The following is a 23721-nucleotide window of genomic DNA, read 5'->3' as shown; positions in this document are numbered from 1 at the left end:
CCAGAGCTGCATCGCCTCCCTGCACAGAGGAAGTGATCCTGCCCCCCCCCTTTTTGTTGAGGTAGTGCATGGCCACCGTGTTGTCCGTCAGGATCAGGACATTCTTTCCTTGCACAGTCGGCAAAAAAGCCTTCAGAGCTAGCCTGACGGCCCTCAGCTCCAACAGATTGACATGGAGTCTGGACTCCGACGGAGACCAACGACCGCTGACTGTCAACTCGTTGGCATGAGCTCCTCATCCCGTGAGGGATGCGTCCGACACGATCGTCACCTCCGGCCAGGGCAGCCAAAATGGAGCCCCCCCTCATCAGATTGCCTTCGTCGGCCCACCACAGAAGGTCCCAGGCGACCGAAGACGGCACCTGAACAGGGTTCGACATCCTGCCGGAGGAAAGACCACTGGAGCTTGAGTGCCCACTGCACAGATCTTATCCGCAACCTGGCCTCTGGCACCAGAAGAATGCAGGATGCCATGAGGCCGAGCAGTCTCAAGAACTCGAACGCTGGGAGAGTCTGGGCAAGTCGAAACTTGTGCACCATCTGCTGAATGTGATGAGCCCTCACCTGGGAAGGAAAACACTGCCCCAGGGACGTGTCAAGCACTGCTCCGATGTACTGGAGCCTCTGAGTTGGTGTCAAATGGGACTTCTTTAAATTGAGGGAGAAGCCCAGCTTGTGGAGGGAGTGGCAGGTGACTGACAGATGATCCAGGACTTGCTCGGGAGAGCGCCCCTGATCAACCAATCGTCTAGGTAGGGGTAAGACTTGAATCCCCCCTTTCCTGAGGTGCGCTGCAACCACTACCATGAGCTTGGTGAAGACCCTCGGGGCGGAGGTCAATCTGAACGGCAGGACCCGAAACTGAAAGTGCGAGTCGCCAACTGCAAACCTCAGGTACTTCTTGTGCTTTGGATGGATCGGCACATGAAAATAAGCGTCCTTGAAGTCGAGAGACACCAACCAGTCCTGAAGTTGAAGGGCCTGGAGGACGAGAGAGTAACCACCTTGAACTTGTCCTTCCTGAGGAGTTTGTTCAAACCGCGCAAGTCCATGATGGGTCTCAATTGCCCGTCTCTCTTGGAAATCAAAAAATAAGGGGAATACCATCCCTTGTTCCTCTCCGCTACAGGCACCAGTTCTATGGCACCTTTCTCCAGCAGGGATTGAATTTCCTGCGCAAGGACCGGATCCAGACTCTTCAAAGAGATTCCCCGGTGGATTGTCTCGAGGCCTCTGCCGGAAAGGAAGACAGTAGCCGTGGGTTATGATCTCCAGAAGCCACACATCTGAAGTAATGGCGCGCAACTCTGCAAGATGCTGTGCCAGCCTTCCCCCAACCGGCGAACCATGGGACATGGCCTCATGACTGAGCTGAAGCGGCTGCGGCGTGAGGGCAAATAGGCAACAGCCCGAGCGACCTTGGCACCTCGAGTACCTTGTTTTCCACCTCTGGCACTCCTACGGTGGCCCCTTTGACTGGCAGCTCCTCTCGCTTTACCAAAGGATGAGTAATAACTAAACGAACCTCCCCTCCATTGCTGTCTCCTAGGACGAAAAGGCGGAGGCTGTCGAACTGCAGCACCCAACGACTTCGCTGCAGCTTTTAAGGTCTGCTACCTCTCAAAGCTCTCGTCAGCCTTGCTGCCAAAAAGATGTTCCCCGTCAAAGGGCATGTTGAGGAGCAGGGCCTGCATATCAGGAGCAAAACCCTACTTCCGCAACCTGCCATGTCCAAACCCGACTGAACGGCCTCACACATAGCATCCTTGCCATCCTGCACCATGGCAAGGAAACCCTCTTGTTCGACCCCTTCGGGAATATGTTCAGCCGCCAAGGAAACAGTTCCACAGAGTGTGCGTGAAACGAGACAAGGAAACAAATGGAGTTGGCCGCCTGAAGCGCCATACCCCCTGCAGAAAACACTTTCTTCGCCCAGCCATCAAAACGCTTGTCGTCCCTATCAGGAGGGATGGTAGGGTACGATGCCTGCTTTGCCGGGGCCGTAGCCGCCTGCACCACCAAACTTTCCGGAGTAGGGAGCATGGACAAGTAACAGGGATCACTACTGGCTGGGTGGTATTTTCGCGGCAAAGACTTGCTCACTGCCGGGAGACTCTCCGGAGCAGTCCAAGCCACTGCCACCCTTCTTTGCAGAGTCATATGGAATGGCAGTGGTCAGTTGGTGGACCAATGTCGAGGATATCCGTAAGGTCATCCTGAACAAACTCCCCTGGGGGAGCAGACCAACCTAAGTACTCGATGACCCGTGACATAAGGCGCCGGTACGAAGAATCGGCATGAGTGCCAGGCTCAGGCCTACAAAACTCCACCTCCGGAGAGGTGTCCAGGCCACTATCATGCAGGGACTGCCTCTGGTCCTCAAACTGGCTATCTTCGAAGACTTCACAGGTTCACGTGGTCTTGAGCGCGTCCAGGAACAGGACCTGGCATGCCGAGAACGATTCCCCTTGTTCGAGCGGGACCTTTCCCGCGAATCGTGACGACCACCCGAGCCCGAAGGCGTGCGAGCGGCGTCTCTCGGCTGATCACGGTCAACCCCACTCGGAGGCACGGACGGACCAGTGCCCAGCGATTCGAGAATCAACAACATTTTCTTCCTGAAGGAAGCCCATTCCTCAAGTGTCGCATGCTTGGTGGGGGTAAGCGACCCGCCGACGGGCAGAGTCCTCGGATGTGGACGGGGAAGGCGGCCGATGACGGTGCTTCCGGGAGTGTCTCGAAGAGGCAGAGGAGTGGTGAAACCGACTCCGGGACTGAGACCCACTGGACTTCCGACGCGGAGTCGCCCCTCGAGTCGTCCGTCGAAAGCCCCGCAGACCTCGACTTCCGGGGCTTGGACACCTTACCTACCGATAACTTCTTCTTGCGCTCCCGCAAGGCTTTGGACGTGAGCGACTGGTAGTCGACACAGTCACCCGTGTCATGGGCCTCCCCGAGGCACCAGAGGCAGGCATTGTGCGAGTCCGTGACCGACATCTTGGACCCACAGTCCCCGCACGTCTTAAAGCCCGGACGCGGTGTGGAAGACGAGGTAGACATCTTCACGAAGAAATCGTACACAAACAGGTTCGAAGAACCGAGATGAACAACAGAAACTCCAAAGAGTCGAGGCGTACCGAGATTCACGAAGCAAACACGTTCGCGGAAAAAACGGAACTGAGGTTACGGGCGTTGTGCGTCCTACTTATCACATCGGGTGATGTCGGCTGTCGGAGGAGGTCCTCGAGGACGGTGCATCGACGCAGGAGCCGAACATTTTCCGAAGCAGCACAGCTGTGGTGATTACTGTCATAGATATGGAATACGTCGGAGGACCCAATCCTCTCGAATATATATGTGGGGGGAGACCCCTCCACAGCCCCTCCACCTTACCACTATACATTTTCATTAACTTTACCCCCACATATATATCTGTGAAGAAATATAGGTCAGACTTTTGGGCCTCTGACTTTTTGCCCTCTGTCATTTTGTCCTATTCCTTCTCCAGTGATCCCTGCTGCAAATTCCCTTCCAAAGTCCTCTCTTCCATCTTCATGAAAAAGGAATCCATCAACCAGGTTTTTGGCTGCAGATCCTGAAGTCTTCTTCTGTAATGAGGTACTGTGTTGGCTGCGGTATTTACTTACCGTAAACCTGGTTGATTTCTGCAAAGCTTTGGGGGCGTTTTCTGTTATTGGTAGTCCTCTCATCCAGTCCACCCACACCCACTGCTGGAATCCTCTTAGGGGGTCTACTCTGAAGTCCCTGTATGCAAACTAACTTTAAAGTGGACTACTTACTTGTTTGAACAGGCTTCCACAGGAACTCTGATTTTTGCTAGAAACATAACCCTATCTCACCCTACCTACAGCTGGCGCCTAGACCACTAGGGTTCCTCTTCTGTCTGAGTGAACTCAAGCAATCTACTAGGGAAGGACTGGATAAGGAAAGTATTCCGTCAATTAGTATAACAAGTGTTTAAAAAAAGTACTTACTTGTAAAAGAGTTAGTTGGTAACTGTAAGAGAGTGAGCAGTTACATTACCTTGAATGTGTGTTGTGCCATTCTGAAAAGTATACGTAATGCTGTTTTACTCACCTGTGAATTGGTTATGCCTCTTTCCCAAAAGTAATTCTGTTGGCTTCACTATTTATCTCAGAGAATAGGTGTATAGGTTTCCCAACTAGGTCTTCTTCCCCTAACCTGCTTTATAGCCTGTTTAGAATAAGTCTGCCTTTGCTTTTACCTACCTGGAATAACATTGAGTCATTCTTAAAGTTTAACATTGGGTTTGGCTTTCCCTGGTCTGTTTTATACAGATGCTAACACAGTCTATACATACCTTTAAGTTACAGATAACTTCTTTAAAAAGTATATAGGTTTTACTTGGCTTGAGCTAGCTGTGTGCCGTCCTAAAATAAGTTAAAGAGTTATTTCTTACCTCAGTCTGTGTTCCACTGATCTGAAAAGCAACTCTTATATTATATTACATTAGGTTTTACCTGCCTAGAATAGCTGTGTGCCATTCTTGAAAGGTGTTCTGTAGGTGTAGCTGACTATGGTCTGCCTGGTGGATCCTAAATTAGTGTAAAGAGTTCTTGCTTATCTTAGACTGTGTTCCACTGAGCTGAAAAGCAGCTGTAATTGTTTATTACACAAAAAGGGCTCGCTCGCCTAGTATAACTGTGCGTTATCATCAATGGAGTTATAGCATATACTGTTCCTTGAATGAGTGTTCCACTATTCAGAGAAGTATCCTGGTAACAGGGTTGGTTGATTATGTGAATCCTTAACGGAGTGTCACTGTATAACGTACAGGGTCTACTACCCTTGAATTACTGTAAAGTAATCTGAAAGTAACTAATAGTTTTACTCCCCATGAATAGGTGTGGGCTATACTAAATGTGTTTTATAAGATCCGACTTACCTAGAAATACTTGTGTTTTGTGAACAGGGTCTATGCTTTGGTCTGTGAACTTTAAAGCATAGTGTTGTGTTTTTATAATTGTGGTTATATACGATGTGATGGTACTTATTTACACAAGATTTACCTCGTTCTACTTGTATGTAAATAAACCCTTTATTTTTACAATACATAGTGTTTCATTGGACCATATGTGCGCTACAATTTCATTGTACTGATATATGAGCCCTTTCTCCCTCCTAAAATAAGCCTGGCTGCTCTGTCTACGCTACCATATACTCAGGTGGTACAGCCTTATACTAAGAGTGGAGTCTTGTACTGTCTCAGTTGAATGGTTTTACTAAGCAGTGTACTTTAGAAAAACGGTCCTTACATAGCTGCCACTCTGGAGAATGTCTGTGCCTCTTGGAAACTGAAGGGCAGCGGGAAGCATACAGGGATGAAGCTTGCCTTCCTGGGAGGCCGAATCAGGTGGCTTGCGTGCACTCTAGGAGATTTCCGATGGCTGGCGTGCCCCAGATGACCTCCAGAGCAAGAGACGCTCCCAATGCAGGTGGTGCCAGTGAAGGCGGATTGAAGGAAGAGGTCTGCCGGGAAGTGAACCACAAAAGCAGAAGTCCTGTGTGCGGAGAGGGGACTGGAGATGCTTGCCTGACCCAGTGAGTTCACAGGTTTGTAGTGAGCCCAGATTGCTCCAAACCCGCTCGCGTGACTCAGGCAGGCGTTCAGCGAGTGGCAGACACTCGCGTAGGAGTGAAAGCAGGCCAAAGCTTAATTTTGAATACCAAAATATTGAACAGCATCACACTGAACCCTTCTGTAGGAGAGAAAGTGATTCACAAAGCGATTTGTATTCGCTAAACTAGTGAGAAACAACGCATTGTAACCAAGGTGAAATACTGTACTGCTGAAAGTGTGAGTTGGTGGGAAGCCCAGCAGAACAAGGGGGCGAAATTGATAAACGCTAAGATTAACAAGTCGTACCGAAGTCAAGAGAGACTATTGTTAAAAATAAAGACCAGCAAGCATTACCCAATCCAAGAGAGATTATTGGTAAAAGTCAAAACCAACACAAATTGCCCAAGCCAAGAGAGGCCAAGACTTAAGCGAGCCCCATTTAGTCGATATTGTGAACAGCAGAATGGGGCTGATGAAAGGTCCACAGGCTGGGAGACTTATTACCCACACTTTGTCAAGCATTTGGTGAAATCTCACATTGCCAAAGATAAGGGAGAAAAAGACAGAAATCCTATCCTTGGCAGTAATTGGTTACTGGTGAAGTGGGGAAACAAGAGTGGCAAAAAGGCTGCCCTTCTGGGGAAAGGGTATCCAGAAGGAGAGGAGCATTATTTGTGGAAGAATAGTAAAGAGCACCAATGTGACTCGTATTTTCCCTGAAGAGTTGTTGTCAATACAGAAGCTACAATCTGTTGAATACTTTCGAAATTGTTGTGAACCTTTTGAAAGTTGACCTTAAACACAAAGACATTGTTGATGTGAACTGTTGTTTGGACAGGGGAATATACCTAGATGAGAAACATTTGGAGAAGTGACCTGGCATGAGAATAGACCAGGTAGACGTTGGGGTTGTGCAACAGAGTGGTTCTGGTAGAGACAATGTATGTTATTCGTGGTGGTAAGAGAAAAGCTTAATTAAGCTGAGGCAACGGAACTATATTTTTTTGAAATGTATTGTTGTAGCAAAAACCATCCTGACCAATACAATGATTGCTGCTATTTGTCACTGGGAACTTGTTTAAGAAGGACGAGACGCTTTATACTTGTTGGAACTTTCCGCTTACACAGTGAAGCGGCATACGACTGTTGGAACTTTTGTTGAAACAAAGAATTTCCTTGTGTTCTTTTCTAGAAATGTGGCACAGAATCAAGTTATATGGGGCAGTGGAATTCGCACAGGTTGTGAAGAGAGACTGTCATTGCAATGTGAATTTAATAAGTTACTTTGAACTGCCATGCATTTCCTTATTCATTTGTTATATGTATAAGTGTTAGAGACAGATATCCTTTGTTAGAATGTTTATTTTAGGACGGGAAATACTCGTCAGGGTAGGGATAGTGAGGCATTCATCCAACCCTTAAATATAATAAAATGGCATTTGAGAAAACTTTACAACGTGGTCTGCCTTACATTTCTGACCCCCTCACAGTATCTCCGCAGCACTCCACATAAGGTGGAGGGTGCTGATCAAGGAACCCAAGAGAAAATAAAAGGGGAGCCCAAGGTGCACCCCTGCAATACTGCACAGACAGTGCTGTGTGCTGCAATAGGAACATGCAGATGCCCAAAAAGTTATAGAAATTCCAAAACTAAAGTATGGAGAGTCATAAAAAGGGCACCCATAAAAAGCATACAAGAAAGGGTGAGTGGGGATAAGATTCCCACTCACTCAGGAACATAGAAAAATCATCCACAGGTCCAGCAAAAAGTGCTGGGGGTCTTGCAGGTGATGGAGAGTTAGCATAAACATGGAAATCTAACCTAACAGTATCAAACTCACAGGAGGTAAATGGTAGTGTGTCAGATCTCAACTTGATGAGGAGATCACATTTGGGATTTCTTATAACTTGAGGCAAATTGGGCAACCTACAATAAGTACCTGAATTACAGCATCTAGTGACAGGTGCTACCTTATTAATCCAGAAGCCACTAACAAACCTTGCAAGCTGGCAAGGCATCTACAACTCCTCCTAAATCCAACATGAAACCATGGGGAATCTTTCCATTGTTTTTGAGGCCTGTGATTCCCAAATATTGTGTCCTAAAAACACTGCAATGTAAATAGCTTTGGCATTTTATGTAAATAAAATATCTAGGTGGCTTGAATCAGGGTCTACTAAGACATCCAATTGGGACCCTTAATTGTTCATATAAAGTGTCAGTGGTATTTTCCTAATAAATATCTTTTTGCTTGTTTAGGAAATTACGATATCCAAGTTTTTAACAGGTGTATTAGTATAATGGGAAACCAAAGAAACTATCAACAAGAAACTAATTTTCACTCTAGATGGTATGATACCTAAAATTCAAGTACTGTGATGAATCCCCAGATGTAACGTCTCTATGGGGAGCCCCTTCTCATGAGGAGAGGCCACTACCCGATAATCCCCCCTGGGCAGGTATTAAGCGGGTGGATCAAGGGCAGGGAAACCCCCTACGGGACTAGTGACAACCTGGGGAGAACATGGTATTCCCAACACACAAACACCTCTGTCCAACCCCCTTCCTGACCTTCCTCTAATCAGGTAACCTCTCCTAGGTATGTTTGTATGATAAGTGAACATCACATGACTGCGACGAGAAGAGTAGGGTTAACTGCAGTGATTACCCATTGCAATATACTGGGAGGAGGAGGCGCAGAGCCAGCATGAATCATCATCAGAACTGGACTGAACATTCTAGCTTTCGGATGTCCAGTAGCTTAAAGATGGAGGAAGGATTGACACGGTTGTCAGACCCTACCTGGAGGCACAGCGAGCTAAGCAGACATCCTGTGACCGGAGAAGCCAGACTGCTGACCGGGACGTCCTGGCAGAAGACGGCATCCCCAAGAGGTCTGCCGTGCAGAGGCAGAATGAGAACAGAAGGAGGTTGGGCTGTGAACACGCTGAACAGCGCAATCGAGCGAAAACACACAGACAAGCTCCAAAACAGGGCTGTAGAGCAGCAGAAGTTCGCTGTGCAAAGGCAGACCGAGAACAGAAGAGGGAGAAGAAAGCTGTGATGGAAGAACATACCGACCAGCGCAGTCGAGCAGAGACACAGACAGGCTCCCGAGCAGCGCAGGACCACTGCCGAGAAAAAACAAAGCAATTAGAAGTCTCGAGGAAGACTAGACCAACTGAAAGGACTGGAAGCTCCCATTGAAGGTACAGAAGGCTATGCAGGTCCATAGAGGGGATAAGAGAAGGCATTGTGAGTGGGTCTGGGAACCCGAATGCAAACATAAGAAGGATTGGGCAGAGAGAAGCTAGCGTGAGAGGGACTGGGATCCTGAGTGCAAGCATAAGAAAATTTGGACAAAGTACTATACTCGGCAGGAGAGTGAACCGAGCATAGGAAGAAAGAGACTGAGTGAAAGAGACTGGGTCGAGGACCCCAAAGTGAAAGGGGAGGAGTGCCTCCATTGTGCATTGACTTTGCGGCAATACTTGGCAGGGGAGGATACCATGTACGCCCACCTGAGCCACTGAAAAGGCTCACAGAGAGCAAAAACCCTTTGAAAGTCCAGGGGAAAGGAATCATTACCCCTGGTGTTATGAACATTATGAGAAGCCTGACAAAGGCCTGGAAAAGGGAGTCATTCCCCCAACATCGGTGAAGTGTGACAAAAGCCTGAGAGAGACAAAGAGGAGAGAAGCCATACCGCCTGGCATTGTGTACTGCAGATACCTGGAGAAGTGAGGCATTATCCAGGAATACAATAGTGAGGAAACTATAGGCACAGGAGGATAGCTCAGGGGCAACGTGCTCCCCACTTAGAAACCTCTGGGTATTAAGCACGTTATAAATAACAAATGACTATTACAAAATTATGTTTCAGTTGGAACTTTTGAGTTTGAACCGAGAACTTTACAGCACCTAAACCTGAAACTTTTTGTTATATCCTGCAAAGGAACCGAGACGCTGAGAAGCAAGTAATTCTCACAGGTGCAGTTCCCACTGGCCAACTCAAATTATAACCCAACGTCCAGAAGAAGGGAGTCATTCTACTGGACCAGTATCATTTTAGTGGACTTAGTAGCGCAAGGGATGGAATTAGGCATTCTGACATACAATGGTGGACTCTTATTCACTTGGACAGTCTTAAAGATTCCTTAGTTCCTTATTTGAGGCAAGGAAACCCTTCTTAGACTTAAGGAGAGAGAGGCTGTCTCTTTAATGAAAATAAAACTCCATGCCAACAATCATGCCACCTGTGAGTCAGTCTCCTCCTTCTACACCCTTACAGTAACGGTTATCAATTTGAAAAACTTATAAACATAAAATCAATATCTGATGCTCTATATTATAACAAACACTGTGGTTATCTGCCTGCAAAGAAGGGTTAGCAAGAAGCACATAGAAAGGTTTGGAACTTCATCAAATAGCTTGCGAGAAAAACAAAAAAGAATTGTACATAATGAATAACGCTTGATGTACTAGCAGTTCAAATTAAACAGTGGTCATAGTAAGTGATTTAGAGATATTAAACTACTTACCTCTTTGAAAGATTGCAGAAGATTGCTACCAGACACAGACAATGTGATGTCTATATGATGCATAATAAAGAGAGGCTCTTCTTGTGTTTGATAAGGAAAACAGGCAAGATTGTCTGCTATATATAAAAGCATATTCACCTCGGTTTTCTGCAGATAAAAAAACAACATTAACAAACAGTTCTTTTCTGTAATCAGTATCGCAGAGCTAATGCAAAGGAAGCAATTTACTCAAATGGTTGTTGTGGTGGTAAGAAAAGAAGTTATGTAGATTTAAGTTTATCGCAACGTACAACTATTTGTTACCATTTGTTGGATGCCGTTTAATTTAAAAGTGAACCTTAAACCCATCCTGTTCATGCAAATAACTGATTCCTTGTTGTGATGTCACTGTTTGAATAATTTTCTGTCCTGCATGTGAATGTATACATACTTGAAAAAACATTTTTTTCAAAGGGCGGGCATGGACAGACAAGGAGCAAAATACTGTTTTGAACCATTTGGTCCGATTTCTGGTTATCGAAAGCTCAAAGAGCTTAAAAGTAGGCACATTTCATTCTTTGTAAATATGTGTTCTGGGAAACTTAAACCTTATGTGGCTAACACAAACCAAAAAAGCACTTAAAAGAAAGTTCATCCAGCATGGAGCGCAGGAGAAGGAGTAGAGCAGGATCAGATCCACAGGGCCGTCTCTATGGTAAGTTTCTTCTACGCTATATTTCCAGCAACACATTTTTGTAAGGGCCCAGGGTCGTCTCTCTGCCTGTCTTGTCGGTCTGTGCTTCACTGTGCCTGTGGCTAGGTCAGTGCCTTCTGCTCCGTCTCGTCTGACTGACACACACACACACAAACACACACCTCCCTCAGCCCCCTCGCATGGTTAACACTAAAAACAAATACACAACTGTGCACCTTTAAGATTTTGAAAATGATGGCACCCATCCTATGAGGATAGGCCAGTTAAAAACAGTTCATTTAGGCACGCTCACACAGATGTGGATTGGTGCCGCCACTAGAGTTCTCCTGCCCACATGCCCACTCAAGCTGAGCTGCCATTGAACCAAACTGGTCTACAATGTCTGCAAGCCTCAGCACATACTCTTCAGTGACTCCCAAATGTTTATCTTGCTCAATTAGCTGTAGTTCACAATACCCCATGTCCTTTTTGGAACAACCCTCCTACAACTTCTGATTTGTATCTGAACTAAGCACTTGACAGACTGGTGAACATAATAGAATGAGTGAGGTACTCAAATCATTGGCAGTATTAACAAAATAGTCCAGAGAACCTTCTCGAATGCCAAGTACCAATTTGTTGCAGAAGCCCTGAATAAAAATCATACCACCCCTTGCAGCATTGAGGAGACAATTCTAGCGATTGAGTAGAGAGTTTCAGGAATCCTTTGGCACAATTGATGCATTTACACAGGGCAACCCAAGAAAGGGCCGGAGCCACCATGGTTCACCCTAAAACTGATGGTTAGGAGCAAACTAACGCGTCCACCAACAAACTATGGCCATTTTACGGTTTACCTTTTACTGTTCATAACCAGTTACCTACCTGCAATATCTATAGTATAAAAAATAGAACTATGGTACATTTATTCAAGTATTAACTTGATATCCTGTATTATTGTCCATACAAATCCACTCCCAATACATTCGCCTTTAATTACTCTGTTAGGGAGAATTCTCATTCTATGGCTAATTTCCCCTACCTTGTGTTTAATGCCTATGGGATTTTCTCAACCCCATAGGAACCATCTTTATTCACATGTGTTACACAGCACCCTCAGTGCAGTGACACAGGGGTGTCGGAGCGACCCCCAAACATAGACGCCATACCCTGGGACTGACTACTGTCTCCCAGGGCATGTCCAGTCCCAATTGACTTTACTAGTCAATTGTTATGAACTAAACCAGTACAAACCAGCTTACTATGGAAGTATTGGAAAGGGTTAATAGTTTTCCCCTTATGTTCATTTTCGAGAGGTTACCGTACAGTCCCGCTCTCAAAAGTTTCTGGCTGGTGGCAGTGGTTACTACCGTAAATATTCGACCGCAAATATTTTCCTATGGGATTTTCCCATTGTTCGAGGCTACCACTTTTTCTGACAGCCTCTAACATACCGCTGGGACATTTTCAATATTAACTTGACTCCGGTAGGTATTATTTGCCAGAACTTTAATATAACTTCTTTCTCGTGTCTTTCTCTACACTCCTAACCCAGGTCGGGATCCTTTGTTTGTCCTTTTGGCGGGCTTCTACCGAGAAGCCCTTCTTTCGGCGCCACTGAGTCTGGGGTCCATTGTGTGGGAGGGGGAGTAGGACCCCTGGACAGGGTTGCCTCAGCAACCCATGTCACACTCTATCCTGATAGGCTGGAGGGTCTCCCGCCAAGATGACCACTCCACTGTGAGAGTGGCAGCTAGGCTGTATGAATGGGTATCTTTTTGCATAAAAGATGGGTCCTGACAGGAGAGAAGCCAAAGACATCTGCAACGACTGAGCCACCGGTGAAGACCTGCTGCAGCGTCTCACCACTTTTCTCCACACGACGAGAGAAGATCTTCATCTGAAAGAGCATTCTTCCCTTGAGCTGGTGGAGCCAACCAGTTTGCCAATCTCCTTCCTGGACCTGCCTTGGTCGAATCTCCCGTAGTCGGAGGCTGGATAGCCAGGCACCAGACCACCCGGACCGCGATTTAAAAGGCGCGTACCTTTTATTCATCGGGCAGCACCACGGCTGGTTTCATCCCTGGGCAGTGCAGTAACTCGAACCTTCCTCCACAACGAAAGCCTCTCTTCCTCTGCTGGATCACCCGAACTGCAGAAACTACTCCACCGCAGGAGCCACTTCTTCATTTTAAAGGTACATTGTTCCGCCAGGTCGCCCTTTCTTCGTGGTAGTGCTAAAGGTGTTTTAAATCCTTTACCTACCTGTTGGGTTAGCCGCCCCTCTTTCTTAACATTGTCTTTTCAACTTCTGCATCCACCTTTTCGAAATCGTTAACCAAAGACTTGACTGCAGCTACAAGAACATTTTGCTCCTGGGCCCTTGCCCTGTACCACTGACTCTGGCACAGGGCTACTGACTATGGCTACATTTGTTAGATCTGCCTTCTTTAGATTCTCACTTAGAACTGTGTTGGTGCACCTACCTCTTATAACTACCATTCTATTCCCCTTTCTAAACCTTGTGAAATGCCATTTTGCTCAGTTTTCATTTAAGTATTGCCTATACTGATGACCTGTCTTGTTTAATCTGGTTCACAAACTTAGGGGAAGTGTTGCTAGGGTGTGTAAGAAGCTATTTCGATAGAACTTGTGCTTTTCCTCCCTTGTGAGAAATTGATAGAGGATTCCTTGTGTGTGGTTTTCACTGTGCCGTTTTGCTCAGTTTTCACTGTGGTTCACGTGGTCTACAATTTAACTTGGGTGTGTGTATATTTTTCCTTTGACTTAATTTAACTTGCTTGATAACTGTGATGAATGTGTTTTACTAGAAGTGTATAAAATAAATATATATATACTTTTTAATACAAAGCTTTGGTCAGTGTTTCTTTGTTCCATAGTACTGTAGGCCTATTGCGTAAAACCCTGAATACTGCTCATCTCCCTCTTGAGATAAGTCTGACTGCTCAGCCATGGCTACCAACTAAATCTTTGATTTACAGACTGATACCAAAGGGGATTTATTGCTCTCACCTGTAGGCTTAATCTTCTGTAGTGCTCCTTAAGGGAACTGCACAGGATTCTGCCTAACCCACTCAACCACTGCAAGCAATTTATGAGTCAAGGTAAGCCTATCGCAACCCTGTGTACATCAACAGGCTACTTGAATTCTGAACTTGGGACTCTTGAGAAAACTCTTTCCTCCTCAGTTCTATCCTTTACAGTGTTTTCCATCAAGCAAGCCTGCCAATCACCTTTAATGTGAAATGGCTGTAGTTATTCTCAGTACTTCCCATAGCATTACGCTAAGCAGTAGACTTTTCTTTTAAAATTGCATTTTCAGGAACAATTTTAAAAGTTTTGATAACTTAATTCAAATACCCTGGTTGCTAAGAATACTTTCAAATTATTTTGCTTTAATCAAATGATTTGATTTGTGCTTTGGGAGAGATGGTTGGCATATTGTTTACGGGTAGAATTATTGGAGTAATACGTTGCAGAAGCATACGTTTTTATTGCACACAAGTAGTGGATATTGTACATGTAGAAATGTGCATGTTGTGGGCTGCCATATTTGATGCATGCAATGTTATAACACATATACATCCAAAATCGTTTTTAAACTCGTCCAATTTTGGATAGTGCTACAATAGGGAGAACATGTTTGATTTCATTAACCAAACAATTGACATTCATCCTAGATGAAAATGCTATCATGTAAAGCATGTTGAAATGTGAATAATACTTACTGCAGCATCATCAAAGAGGTTAAGCAAAGAAATGAGAAAGGCTCGTCTATGCTGTCTGTTTCCCCGGATCATGGAATAAAGGTGTGAACACAAACCACTTGTAGACTCGTCTTGCCTGAAACCTCTTATAATATTATTAAGGTTGGAGTTGATTGCCTGCTGTACTTGGAAAGACATCTTTATACCAGCCACTGCTTTCATCTGAAATGAAAAATTACTGATATTTTAAGAAAAAGCAACATTTAAAAACTCAAAATCTGACAAACATGCAAAGTTATATTTTTATTGCTAGCTTTGTGATGTTTTCAGAGAATTCTGGGGCATTCTATAAACAGGTTAACTTTCTGCTATCTGTATAAATACAGTGCTGATTTGTGAAGAGACCAAGCAAAAATTGATCAAACGGGGAAAACAGACTTCCACTTTAGTGAAAAGCAGGCATATAATAATCCAGTACATGGCCATATTGTCATCCTCGACAACGTTTAGCCTGGCTAGTGCTTGGGACATTACAAAATTATGCAAAGGATGCAACCTCCATGTCCTAAGACCTGCATATTGTTCAATCTGCGATTGACCATTGGCAGTTCTGGATTTATTTTAGCTGCAGCATACTGAATAGTACTATTTTTAAAGATTTGTTTATGCTATAAACATGAACACGAATGGAAGTACGGAGGATAAGGTCCGCAATATAAGGTGGAAGATTTTCACACATTTAACAGATGTCTTGTAGTAAGGCACACACACTGTGATCCACTCATCTACCTTTCTCATAACTGCTGACCTGGGATTGTGGTGCAGAAACCCCACTGTAATCTCTAAAACCTGGGGTGGGGCACAAAGGGACTCCAGGCACAAGGCTTGCTACTCCGTTATGCTGCCATGGGAAGGGATGAGGTAGCGTATCTCTACAGATATGTACCCCATATGGGGTTGTCAGCGACAGGAATTAAAAGGTACAGGTTACTTACCTGTAACTCCTCTTCTCCAGCATGGATCAGGCATGGATTCACATGCCCATTAATATTCAGTCATCAGGCTAAAAATTGTTGGTAAAAAAGAAAAGCAGTTTTGCTTCAGCCTGAAAACTGCATTTCTCCTCTATAACCAATCACTGTCCTTTTGGTCATACTGCCCTCATTCAATGAGTCATAAGGTCCACCACTGGGGGCCATCTTCAAATTTGGTAGAGCAAGAAAAGGGGCAGTATGAACCAAGAAGAGCCACAGAGGGGAAGGCGGGAGGGTTTGCATGTGAATCCATGCCAGAACCATGCTGCAGAACAGGAGTTACAGGGAAGTAGCTTATTCTTTCTCCAGCATGGGGTCTGGCATGGATTCACATGCTCATGAACACAATTGCATAGGAATACATATACACAACTACGGGAGGTGGTATGGCTCAACAGAAGCAATAACTTACCCCTGGGACAGACTCACTTCAAACAGGTTGCGTAGCATCATTTGGCCAACCCCGGAATCCCTATTGACGTAGTAGAATCTCATGAAGGTGTGGGTGGACCGCCACGTAGCAGCTGTGCAGATGTTGAGCAGGGGAACATAAGAGAAAAAAGCTGTTGTTGCAGCGATGGCTCTGGTGGAATGGGCTCTTGGCCGGCCTGGAAGAGGTCTGTTAGCCAGACTATGACAGTGCATGATGCAGTCCGAGAGCCACCAGGATATGGAAGCCTTAGACAGGGCCTTCCCATTATAGACAGGTCCAAAATTCACAAAGTATTGAGAAATCTTCTGAATGTCCTTTGTGTGTGCCACATAAAATTCAAGGCATGAGCAACGTCCAGGGAATGCAACGGCGTAGAAGGATTCGGCAAAAAGACTTGCACAACCAAAGGCTCATTCAGATGGAATTCGATTCGGGTTTGACCCCACTTGCTGAAGAGAAAAGATAGTTGGAGCCTGACGCAGCTCCCTGCTGAGCGAGTCTGTGATGGTGTTCTTGGTGCTTGCCAGGTGAAATGGGATGAGGAACATGTCCTGAAGGGAAAGACATTTAAATCTAAAATGAGGAATGCATGTTTAGTGTACATTTGGCTTAGATTAGATCGTAGCCCATAATACCAAACAGGAGAGCAGGGTTGTCCTTTGCTCCCCCAGTTCGGTATTATGTGCTGCAGTGGTGTCCCCGCATAAATTAAAGGCAGTGCGGGGGACAAACTGTTAAAATCCCAGAAAACTCAATTGCAAAATGCGGGCAAATGGGCTCTGTAATTTTCTAATTCGATCTTTTGGGATATGTTATTTTAACGTACATCCGTCCTGAAGAATGGCCAGTGCCACAGGGACTGAACTTCCAGGGAGAGCGCCAGGGAGCATGCCCCGCCCCGTTTCCAGATGTAGACCATTGTGGTGGTGTTGTCCATGAAGATCCTCACCACCTTCCCGTGCAGTTGAGGCAGAAATGATTTGAGGGCCCAGAAGATGCCCTGAGTTCCAGGAGGTTGATGGGAAAGTCTCTTTACTCTGGGAGCCAAAGGCCTCTGGCATGCAACTGTCCAGTATGGGCACCCTAGAGAGGCATCTGTGGTGACCATGGCCTGGTACAGTGGGATCTGGAAAGGAGCTCCTTACGTCAGATGTGGGCACACGCCACACCATCGTAGAGCTTGCCGGAACACCTGGTTGAGGGCGATCATGTCTGTCCAAGAGACACTGACTTTCAGTCAATGCGCATCCAAGAACACGTGACGAGGTCTCATCTGGAGCCTGCACAATGGAACGATGGGTGGATGCAGGAGGACATGATGACCAACAGCACCTTCATGGCTTGCACGGTCACGGACTGCGCTGAACGACAGGCACTGCACCTTCCCCAAGATGGCCGTCACCCTCTCCTCCGAGGGGGTTGCCAGGCATGCAGCTGTGTTGAGATGGGCACCCAGGAACAGAGGGTTCTGCGATGGCTTCATGCAGGACTTTGGATAGTTGATGGGGAATCCGCCACCGCGAGGGAATGATGAGCCAGTTGCCCAGATAAGGGCATACGTGGATGCCCTTGAGACGTAGATGCGCAGTCACAGGAGCCAAGCACTTTGTGAACACCCTCGGCGCTGATTTTGGGCCAAAGGGTAAGGCCTTTAACTGATAGTGTCACCCTTGGCCCGCAAATTGCAGGAACATTCGATGTTTTGGATGAATGGGGACGTGAAAGTAGGTGTCCTCCAGGTCCAGGGTCGCCAAGAAATCCCCTTCCTTCAGAGGGTCAAGCATGCGCTGCAACGTGACCATCCCGAACTTCTGGGATTTCAAATACTTGTTGAGGCGCCTTAAGTCTAGGATTGGCTGCAACCCTACTGACTTCTTCCGTGCCAGAAAGTATCTGTGATACATTCCGGAGCCCCGGAGGCGCCAAGGGATGGGCTCTTTCGTCCCCTTTCTTAACATGGCCTGAACCTCCTGCAGCAGCTGTGCCATGTGTAGTTCTTGACAGGGGCTCAGAAACCTCAAGGAGATGGTTACCAAAGCCAGAAAGGCGACTTGAACCGTGTTAGAGAGATTTATCATTATTGGGCTTCATCCCCTCACCCAGTGAGACCCCCAGTACTTCTTGATGGACTTCTGGACCTTTTTCTTTCAATCCTGAATGAGTGGAGCCTTTTCCCAATCATTCGTTCTTATGCGGTCTGTCTTTTGGAACTCTATTCTTTGTAATCTACTTGTACTATGGAGTCAGTCTGCTCCATAGCTCTTAAAGACATCTGTGTTTTACTACTGCAGCACACAGCTCCTTATGGGCAGTGTTGCTGGAGACCCTTAGGGTCTTCCTTTAAGATTTGTTTTCCTATATCTTTAAGTTAACTACAGTTCTTAAGGAAGGATAGAGAGATACTTAGTATCTCTCACAAAACCCAGCACACACCACCTTCAGTGGAGTGCCAAAGAGATACTTAGTACTCCCTTATCTCTGCTGCTGTGACACTTTAGTCACAGACAATCACCTAGTTATGGCTGGTGGCAGTGGACGTGTTCTACCAACTATAGTGTATTTTTTATACCGCAGGCTATGTCCGTAGCCTCGGTAGTGCACAACAGGGGCACCCAAGAACCAACTTGGGACCTCCCTTCTTTTTTTGCCATTACTAGCATGGTTCTTAGTTAGCCCTTCTACCATTCTGGGAGGGGGAGGTCTGTGTGTGCTTGCCTATGTATCCCCGCCTAGGCTAAAGAGTGTCTGGGCAGGCAGGAAGTGGGGGAGGAGTCTTCCACCCTGTTAGGCAGAATTGCATGCAGTACCCTCTGGGACCACCACATACAATTAGGATTACAGGTGTAAGCAAAACCAACCTTTGGTATAAGTCTGTAATACACAGTTTTGTGCTAGCGACCTGAGCAGCGAGGCTTATCTCAAGAGGGAATGCAAGCAGTAAACAAAGTTACACAGAGGTCTTACAATCATGGAGGTTCAAGTAGACACTTCCACTCAAGGTTTCTTGGTAAAACACTTATACATTTATTACACAATCGTTTAGAAAACATTCACTAGAAAGAGAACTTAATGTTATACACAAATATACTTCAGAGCAAAACCAATAAGTTTCTGAACAAATTAGGCTCCCCTGAAATAGGAGCAAAACGGCATTTCAGTTACTTTAAATGGGAATACAAAGTAATAAGTTAATAGAATAGATCAAAAATACTTTCTTAGGAGTGCAAATAGTTTTAGTTCACTAGAGGACTCGATTCAGTTCAATAGGCCTATGCCAAAGTCTATGGGCTAGTGTCTTGGATAGGAAAGAGCAGTTCTTGAAGTAAATGGTAAATTCATTTCCAAAACCCTCAGAAGTAGGTTGTACGAAGAGAAAAAATCATTTGTTGGGTCACAAACTGATTAGGCCTGCAAGTTGGAAAAGTTCTGCAAACTTTCACCGCGAGAGGCAAGTTCTCCCTATCGGTTTGGCACATTACCTTAAAATGAAGAACAAGATGCAGCTGAAGACGTTGGTTCCTGGCAGTTCCTGCAGATCTCACTGTTCGTGAGTCTCAGTCGTGGGGACAAAAGGGAGGACGTCCGGGGACTCCTGCACTGCACGTGATCGTCGGAAAACGCTGACAAAATGGAGTCACTTCACCTCCAGTAGCTGTGATTCAAGCACACAAGCTGGTGTCCCTCTCCCTTGTTAATTCTAACCAGCTTCGAGAATGGTATCCAGGTGGTTTACGAGTTGATTGGTCCCACCATCTCAAGATGTCGCCCTTGAGGGAGCTTCTCTGTCGATATGACCTGGCCAATTTGGACCTGTAGCAGGGCTTCACCGGGCAAACCAACGGTCCAGGAGTTGCAGCAGCTGTCCTCTTCCAGCTCGTCTTCGTTTTTTTCGTTCCAGTGGTCAACTCTAAGGTGGAGGGAATTAGCACATTGATGAGCATTCCCCCTAACATCCCCGTTGTCCTTTGCGTGTCAGAGTGCCTGAATAGGTCCAGCTCCCACAGTGGGACTGGTTGGACAGCCAAACGCCTCTTTCTGTAAAATGCTGAGAGAGATTGCAGAGGAGTGTGTGCTGGAACTGTATAAAAGGTGAGGCTTCTGGATTGTAAAGCAAGTCGACCACAGGAAACGGCAATAAATGAAGATGACGACCAGAGATACATGCAGACCCTTTGCGAGACTGTGAAGCGACCACTGCTGTCCTGACCCAGTTGTCTATGCGACTGGGGAGCTCCGAAGAGGACAAATCCTTCCCTTTGGCCGGTGGAAACAACCAGTCCCAAGACGAACTTGGAAACAAGCCATCTTCCGAAGTCCTAGGAGCTTCCAGAGATGCTGAACCCCAATACCAGGAGACCTGCTGCCCATTTTGAGTGCATTGTCTTGGATAGGCAGAACCCTTTCAAATCTTTGCTGAAATTTTAAGGACACTCCAGAGGTCCGAGCCAACTCACACAGACCCTCTCACAAGCGTGTGGGACTGCAGGAAGCAAAGAAGATTGACCAGGCAATCAGTGTCCTTTGTTGGTGCTGCTGAAAAGGCGCTAAAACTGCAGAGTGAACCAAGAAGTTGCTGAAAGTCGTGCTACAGGTCCTCCCTTGAACTGCTGCTGGGAGACACCATCCATTGCCATGCCTTTCGTCACCAGATCAAGGAATCCAGAGGTTGGTGTCCAGGGCTGCCACATCAGGGAGAAGCGAACACAACACAAAAGTTACTGTGGGGAAAACGGTATTGCTTACCAAGAAGTCGCTCCAGAGCGTTTGAGTGCACATAGAGGTGTCCAGGGTAATCCCCTCTCTTACTTAAGCCGTTGGTTGTGTTCCCTTCTGAAGTCCGTTTGTAGGTCTCCTTTGTTAGTTGCTAACTTGCTGCTTCAATAACTTTAGACACTGTAAGAAATCCGCAGAAACTCTTCATTATTCTTTATTTGTCAAGACTTCAAGCCCTCTCCAAACTGCCTTTAGCTAGGATTGTGCTTTTGGAATTAAAGGACTTGCCAGGCGAAGAAACCGTCTCTAGAACCTTGAACTAAGCTCATGTTGAACTAAGCTCTTGTTGCACTAACCACTTATTTTCCTCCCTTTAAGTGACTTTTCTATATGTGTTTGCAGAGTAAATATATTACCGTAAACTATTAAAAGCCGCATGTGTGCAATTACCGATAATATGATTACCTTTTGTATTCCCTTTCTAACATTGCAACAAATGTAACCGCGAACAAATATAAAAGTGCAAGTGCAGTTTGAAGTGCATTATCTAGTATTTCTAAGTGTTCTACCATAAACGCCTGCAGTATTTAAAGTGATTCTGATGTAAATATAAAGCATATATATCTTTTATATAAATATATATGTGTAAGAGCTTCTTTGCTGTGCCTGTTTAACTAAGATTCAGAGTACTTACCTACAGCTCATATCTTCCTCTTAAAATAAGCCTAACTGCTCTGTCACACTACCAAGGTCCTGAGCTAGTATAGACTGATGCTAAGAGTTGGGGATCTACAAACAACTTGGATAGTTTACTAAAGTCTTAGCGCCAGTAGGACTTTAGGAAAACTCCCCTAACACACCCAAATCGTACATGGACTTTTACTAAAGCTTGGCAGGAGAGTGAACCAAGTCTCCAGCTTGGAAAGACCATCCAGGCAACGCTCAGTGAGGAGGCTTCAGAGTAAGGATTCTTCTGGGATCTGGGATTTTGGTGCCCTTTTCAAGACACCAGTGACTAATTGATGCGATTACCGCCTGGTTGATTCGTCTTGCTTTCTCTGTCCAGCACTCTGGTGAGGGGTCTTCAAGGAGTAGAATCTTAACTCTAGAGGTCTGGAAGGCGTCCACCAAAGTTTCGGGAAGATTTGATCTTCGGAAGGGACTGTACAGTGGCCACAGGTCCCAGGGTATTGGTGGCTTGCAGCCCATGAAGGTCACAGCTTGTCGTGGGATGGCTCAAAATGCAGGTAGTCTCAAGACTGATATGCCCCACCAGTATAAGGGAGAGACTCGTCCTCTTCCAAGTTTTCCTGACATTACGAAGTAGGGGTTGGACAGCAGCACAAAAGGCACCTCCCGTTGTCTGGAATTGGCTGCAGACATCTTTTCTTCCTCATCAATTCTTCTGTTCCAGGGCTCTGCTCGTTTTCAGGCTCAGGATCCATGCCTTTCATGCAAGAACCCCGCCAATCTGCACCAATCAAATTCTGGGTGATGGTTGCCCTTTCAGGACAGCGAGCCCCCAGTTGGAACTGGTTACAGGCACACCAGAAGGCAAACAGTAGAGTTTCGGAGTCCTCCCCAGTTTCCTGTCCTCAGACACACTTGAGCTTTGGCTGGCTTCCCGCCGAAGACGAGATTCAAATCAGGACCTCCCACCTCCCAGTACGGCAGAAGACGGACCAAGAAGGAACAAGCAAACATGAAATGGCTCAAAAAAACACAGTCACCATTTTGGGTCAATGGTGACCCCTCTGTGCATTATTGCAGCTGCAAGTACAGACTGGGAGTAATAATTGCACAAGAGTAGGTAGGATAAAACAACTGCCACCGGCCATTCAGATTAGCTTGTCACTGTAACCAAAATGTTACAGGAGCAGGGAGACAGGGGATACTATGTAGCCCTTCAGCAATCCACTAAAGGCAGTCAGGATAAAAATATCCCCCTATAACAGAAAAAAAAGGAAACCTCAAAGGGCTCCCAGCAACACTGCACTGAAAGTGCACCGCTGTCACGTCTTCTCTGTAGCTGCTTTCAAATGGGCAAAGCAGCGTCTCCCTTGGTTTCCCAGCCTTCTCGATCAGGCCAGTTTGAAACTCCTGCTTCACTTCCCGCTTCTCTGTGCCCACCTCTTTGTATGACACATTGCTGGGGTTTCCCAGCTACTCCGGAAAGTCCTTCCTCAGCGTTTGTGTCATTCGTCATACCTCTTGTCTGTTTCTTCGTCTCAGTGCTTAATAGACAAGCATTCTATATGGCGCTTACATTCTTACTCGTAATAGTAGCAGGTTTCTCTTCTGGTATAACATTATAATAATATATGTAAGAAGAGTATGGGTATTTGCTAGTCAGTAGTGCAGTATTGGACTGTGGGGATAACATGAAGGGAGTTCCTCATGGGAAATAGACACCTTATACCCAGGAGGGGAGTCTCTCCCTGGGAGGTCCCACTTACTACTACCCCTAGGGGGATTATTGCGTAGAGGGCTCACCTTGACCTCAACAAAAGCCCCCCCCCCCCACACCCCCCCAACATTGGGGAAAGTGAATAAATCCCTCTATTCATCACACCATGTTAAAATCCCAATCAGGAACAACAAAAGTTGCCAGAGGAAAATAATTCACAAGGCCCCTCAGGAATTGCTCCAGTGTCCTTTTAAACAAACACAAGCCAGCCAGGTATCCCTTGACCATACCCACCTGAAAGACTGATTTGGTGCAGGCCAACAAAAACACCAACAATGTGGAGGTTGGAGACTAGAAGGGATCCATACTTTTTGCCTTGTACAAACTTGCTCCATCTGCATGCATATACATGCAACCTAGTGGATGGTCCACGCGCAGCTAACAGTACCTCCAAAACCTCATTATTTAGGTCCCAGTCAAACATTAATTTCTCAAGAGCCACTCATGCATATTGAGATGCTCCGGATTTGGGTAAAGCACCCTGCCTTTCGACCGCGACAAGAGGCCATCTGTTATGTCTTACCTATCC

General features: G+C 46.0%; 1 protein-coding gene across 6 annotated transcripts in view; it reads right to left on the bottom strand.

Moving 5' to 3' along the window:
• NIPBL (NIPBL cohesin loading factor) overlaps window positions 1-23721 on the bottom strand; it is a 2053700-nt gene that overhangs the window by 224619 nt on the left and 1805360 nt on the right. For all 6 annotated transcript variants that reach the window (XM_069627143.1, XM_069627142.1, XM_069627145.1 and 3 more), the window contains 2 exons: window positions 14567-14767; window positions 10145-10291 (listed from right to left, as the gene is read on the bottom strand). In XM_069627143.1, the coding sequence (XP_069483244.1) occupies window positions 10145-10291; window positions 14567-14767 (348 nt within the window). The remainder of the gene's footprint in view (window positions 1-10144; window positions 10292-14566; window positions 14768-23721) is intronic.

Source organism: Ambystoma mexicanum, chromosome 6p (genome assembly GCF_040938575.1).
Source record: "Ambystoma mexicanum isolate Mex_15411 chromosome 6p, UKY_AmexF1_1, whole genome shotgun sequence".
Taxonomy (NCBI): domain Eukaryota; kingdom Metazoa; phylum Chordata; class Amphibia; order Caudata; family Ambystomatidae; genus Ambystoma; species Ambystoma mexicanum.
The sequence above is the reverse complement of the archived record's forward strand: the minus strand, read 5'-3'. Positions and strand labels throughout refer to the sequence as shown.